The sequence below is a fragment of the Monopterus albus genome, unplaced genomic scaffold (genome assembly GCF_001952655.1).
Source record: "Monopterus albus unplaced genomic scaffold, M_albus_1.0 scaffold206.1, whole genome shotgun sequence".
In the NCBI taxonomy this organism is placed as follows: Eukaryota; Metazoa; Chordata; class Actinopteri; order Synbranchiformes; family Synbranchidae; genus Monopterus; species Monopterus albus.
In genome coordinates, this window is record NW_018128086.1 from 660,564 (window position 1) to 665,931 (window position 5,368).

At 47.3% G+C, this 5,368-nt stretch overlaps 2 protein-coding genes across 2 annotated transcripts in view; both read right to left on the bottom strand.

The window, feature by feature from the left end:
• Nucleotides 1-951, bottom strand: part of bmp8a (bone morphogenetic protein 8a) — an 8,814-nt gene extending 7,863 nt beyond the window's left edge. Inside the window, exon 1 of the mRNA XM_020618514.1 lies at nt 3-951. Coding sequence (XP_020474170.1) covers nt 3-256 — 254 coding nt within the window. The 5' untranslated portion in view covers nt 257-951. The remainder of the gene's footprint in view (nt 1-2) is intronic.
• Nucleotides 952-4,599: 3,648 nt separating this feature from the next.
• The window catches only part of macf1a (microtubule actin crosslinking factor 1a), a 192,321-nt gene continuing 191,552 nt past the window's right edge, over nt 4,600-5,368 (bottom strand). Inside the window, 1 exon segment of the mRNA XM_020618510.1 lies at nt 4,600-5,351. Within this exon segment, the coding sequence (XP_020474166.1) occupies nt 5,146-5,351 (206 nt within the window). The 3' untranslated portion in view covers nt 4,600-5,145.

Below are 5,368 nucleotides of genomic sequence, written 5' to 3' on the forward strand. Positions count from 1 at the left end.
CGGGCAGACCCAGGATGGACAGAAACTCCTTCTGCATCTCCTTCTTCTCGCGGCTGCTGAGCCGTTTGAAGCTGGACTGGACCACGGCCTCGGCCTGCTGGCTCCACAGGTAGAGAGAGAGCAGGAGGAGCAGGGTCCTGAGGTGGAGGAAAGGCCGCTGGGGCCTGGAGGTGGACCCAGTGTGCTGCTGGAAGGAGATGCTGCTGCTCATCTCGCTGCAAAGAAAGGAGAGGCTGTAGAAGACGTCTGAGGCCATGGCTGTGCTTCGTCTGCGGACTAACTAACTCACAAATACGCTTGTGATTCAGGTGGTCTTTGCTCCTGTTACCAGAGCTTCTCCTACTTGCTCCAGTTTGTCTGCAGAGTCCCCAGAGACAAACACAGCGCTGATTTATGCCTGGTGGTGTTTAGGTGAGAGGTGGCTCTGGACGGGACGTGTTTACCGCCTGAAGCTGCCTCTGTTTATCTGTCTCTCTTCCACCTTCTCTAATTTTGAAGAAAATTAACTCCCTCACCTCTCACATCAATAATGCACAACTACAACCTTGTTTGCTTTTCAGCCAGACAAACAACCCACCTATGAAAGACTGGTCTGTGCTTTGAAGCTGTAAACTTGCAGGATGCAAAGGAACCTCAGTGATGAGCAGATGCCAGACAGACTGCAGTGAAATGCGAGATGCGCGTCATCACATTTGCTCCGGGTTTTTTTTTTTTTACCTCAGGACGAAATGAAGTCGCACCTGCAGTGAATCAACGTTCAGCCAGAAATCTCAAGAGAATCACTGCTGAAAGCCTTTAACCAGTCATCGTCGAGGACTTATTCACCCCCCCCACCCACACCTCTCTGGAGTTCCAGATGTCCTTCGTTATCCAGTTTATAAAGGCAATAGCTCCAGGAAGTTGTTTCCTGATTGCAGGCGAGAGGTTTTCTGACCCCTGTCGCAGCTCATGTGCACACTGAGCTGTTGTGAATGAAGCCTGCGGTGTGGGGCAGTTGTTCACAACCAGGAGGGAGTTTCCCTCCCAGGGTCCGCCTCGTCACCCCTCCCAGTGGTCTCCCTGGGAGGCCTCGTCTCTCTCTGCCTCCTACCTCCACCCATATCTTCTCATGACTGTGTCCTTTCATAGAGCTGCTCAGGGACAGATGTCAAGTGGCTGATGCGCCGTTTAAATGTGACATAGTGCGAGGGTTTCACGGCCAGACACGCGTCACAATGGAGCAAAAAGACAGTATGATGTTATCTGTCAAGTCAAAAAAATAATGGCTACAACTAAAATGATGTTTTCTACTCCTCCTTTAATCTCCAGGCATTTGGTTTTATTTTTTCCATTTAGAGCCAATCACATTTTTCTCCAGCTCTTTAGTTTAGTTGTTTCTTTGGATCTGGACACAGGACTAAACCACAGCAGATAAACACACTGGGCAGTAGCTTTGGTAGACAGCTACCTACTGCCTACAAGTTTCTAGTTTGACATTGTATGAAAGTAAATCCCAAATGTGAAAAATGGCACTTAACTTATTTCCATTGTGCACGCGCCTGAGGCACAATTACTGAAGAGCTAATGGCCAGAAATAGTTCCCCACATTTTTACAGTTTTTCTCTAATATCGAGATCTGGTTTTAACTGGGAGGCTAAAGGAAAATGTCTTCGGCGATGTATTTGGGGGATTTGTCATCACACTTTTGGAAACTCCTGAACACTCGTGCGCAGTAGTGGCAGGTTTTGCGTTGTGCTGCAAAACACGATTCCCCGCTGAGCCGTTAGTTTGCCAAGCTCGTCCTGCAGCAACGCACTCAGTGCATGTGTGTCTAAGCCAAAAGGATCGGGGAGGAAGAAGTGACTCAAATATAGTAGTGAGGTTCAGCTCTGTGCCAGCTTGTGTTTGTGTACTCTGCCTTCAAAGCGGCCTGGTACTTGTGGTCACTTTGAAAGGCATGAATAACACTGACCAAACCAAAGAGACCACGGTTCATTCTGTCCTGGCCGAAAGGGCGAGTCCCACATGCCAGGAAATTGACGCTCTGCCCAGTTTGTTTTTCTTCTCTCTGCACATCTGCAACTTGCCCGGAGAGATAATGGTGAGAGGAGAGAGGGAAGATGAAGAGGGGTGACAATAAGACTAAGTAGTGCCCTTAAAACCACGTAAACCCAAGCAAAGTGAAGAACGACATTCCTCAAAGGGAGAAGTGGTGGAAAAGAGCGAGGACTGTCATCAGAGAGAGTCTGGGCTGACAGCAAGCGAGAGGAGTGTTTGTACACGCAGCTGCAGGGGGTGGACTCAGGTCTCATCATCGCCACTAAACAAAGCTATTTTCAAATGCTCCCTCTGTCTCAGACTGTGATGGAGGATGTCAAATCCCAACGCTGAGACAGAATGGAGAGACATTTCAAATGATTAGAAACACTGGAAAGCACCACCTCTGTGTTGACCTGCTGTCTGTGCGCTGAAGTGAGGACGCAGCCGGGCGTGTCCTTATCTCTTACAGGATAATTACCTAGAAATGTCCGGTCACTGCCTCAGCGGTCTGTTACCGGGCACGAGTGACCGAAGGCATGCACATGCACGAGAAAAGAACAAAATTACACCCACTCAAGTCACTATAAATGATAAACACATGTACATGTAACCCTACTTGGAAAGAGGTCGTGTTAGGATTTTGGATAAATGTAGATGTAAAAAGAAAATAAACGTCATGTGATGCACATAAAAACACATCACCCCGACAGAAAAACACGAACAATGTGAGACAATCACAACAGAAAACACACAATTAGTTCTAAGTGCACAACTAAAGTGTGTGCAGTTTAACATCTTCATTTACCCTTCAAAAGCCAAGTTGTTAACAATAATCAATCATACAGAAAAAAACAACTCTCAAAGAAAAAACCCTGAAGAAAAACTGCAAAATCTTCATTTTCCCCAATGAATTCATTATTCATTAAGTCTAAAATGCCCAACAAGTTCCCAGAGCTCATGTTGATGTACTGGGGTTGCTCGGTTTTGCCTGAAAAACAGTGCAAATGCCAAACAGATTCAAGACATGAGAGGTTGGAACCAGTTACTATGGCACGCGCGCGCGCACACACACACACTGCAGCTTTCAGGTTTGATATGCACAAAATACACAAAATACCCAAATCAAAGACAAGAGCCAATTTTACTGCAAGCATATCTTTAATACAAAAACAGAACAAAAAATTGTTTATAATTTTAGTTTTTTGTTTTACTTCAACACAGTTGACTCCTAGTAACCCCCCTCCCTCCATGTCGTCATCATCACACAGTAGCACAGCATCAAAAGGTGGTCGACTCGTCTCCTGCGCCCAGAACCCCCCTCAGAGACCTTAAATAAATAAAAATCACCTTAAGATGACTTCTTTCTTACTGTAACGTCATTTGCTTTCACAAACTTCATCTCTTACACTGAGATAACACAGAGACAACCCGTCCCGTCAGCGACGGGACATTTGAAAAAAGCCTAGAAGAGCAGACGCTGGGGCGGGACCTGAGGGAGGAAACCCGCTCTCATTGGTCCCCTCTGCCCAGGACTCCTGTCATTCATATTCGTAATTCTCTCTACACATGAAGGGCAAACCCCTTTGGTCGTGGTGTGGGAAATGTAGTCATTAGCAAAAAGAAAATGAACAAACGAGGCTGCCAAGTGAATGACGTCATGTTACAATGAAGTAGAAACACACCTTACACACACAGGTAATGTCAGAGAGCGGACACTTCCTTGGTACAAAAATCAGGATTTCATTAACCATAATACTGAATCAGTCTCTGCCCACGGTGATATGACAAGAAACTGCAAAATAAATAGATTTTTCTTTCCAAGCTAGAAAACAAAAGTACAGCTGGATTATAAATTAACCAGAAAAAGAGAAGAGACAAAATGATATTTGCAAATTAAAAGTTTGCATACAGTGACTCAAGCTAATGACTTCTGTTATTTCCTGTAACAAAGACGCACCATACACACCACCCTTGTGTGTGTGTGTGTGCGTGTGTGCGCTGCTAAGGGCTACGCAGTGCAGACATTAAGGTGGAGCTGCAGAGGAAGAGACAATTAGTGCATGCTGGTTGTCAGATTCTGCTAAGACGGTCATTGACATGGCTAAGTTACACGTGTCGTATACTGTCAGTAATGTGCTGTTAGTTGACTGTCACCATAAAAATAGTCCTTTCTATTGCCAGGGTTGTGATTTTTGTGTGTCGGATTATTACGCTGGCTTGGGGCAGAACCACACTGCCCTTTGCTGAAATGCACGCACGAGGTTGATCCTAGTGTTCCAGCAGGTGGGAGAAACTTGCTCTGCGTTATTTGAGCGTTGGCCCTCAGCAGCATCACCACAGACCCTGTGAGGCTGAGGTTAGCCCGAGTGTGTGTGTGTGTGTGTGTGTGTGTGTGTGTGTGTGTGTGTGTCGGACAGCGTTTCCCGCCTCCTGAGCTCTACAAACGTGGTGCCTGCCTCTGCAGATCTGCTGAGGAGACGCTTTTTTCTCAGGACAAGGCAGTCGTTGCATATTTTCTTTTTGAGCTCATCGTTAAGGCATCTGACCCACAATCCAAAATAATAACCAACAATTCTTTTCTTTTTTCCTGAATGCCATTTGAGCCTTTTTTGTTTTTGCAGCCGTGGTGGTGGTGTCTCACTCCCTATCCCGCCTGTGTTAAACTGTGTATTTGTGTGTCTGTGTGGTATAAAGCAGTTTACAGACTTTCTCTGTTGCTCTGTCTGACTGGGACAAAAGTGTGCAGCACAGAGTAAGGCAGCATCACGTCAAGTCAGTCGGTGTTTGGTTCCATGCTGGTGGGGAACGTCGGAAAGACAAAGCAGGAGACTGGAAGGCAACCTGGGGTTACTTCTTAAAGGGGAACCCACACAGTCTGACCTGGGACTGCCAGGCCAGAACTCTTCTTCTCTGGTGCATGTTTCCAGTCGGTTTAGGAGACTGGTGAAAGAGTGAGAAGGAGATTCACTCATCTTATCCATCTCCTTCTTTCCCTTAATAAATATCAGCGCTGTGGATGGATGTTCAGATCAAAGAGCTGGTACACCCAAGATGGCCGACAACAGCGGTCCTCCTCCTGTGAAATGGAGTAGTAACGGTTCAGCTCTGGTTTCTTTGTGGGTGGTGTTACTTCTTTGCAGACCCTGGGGTCTTTGGACTGGGGGTCTTCTTGGAGATGGTGGGGATCTTGGAGGGTTTGGCCCCAGCACCAGGTCGTCTCGGGGTGTCTGAGGTGTCGGAGCAGACGGAGTGAGCGTCCTGGAGCTCTGATGCGTCTGAGGCATCGCTGCCGCGGCGACTGCTGCCTCCGCTGCCCGCCCGGCTGCCGGCTCCGCCGGGGGGGCCGCCG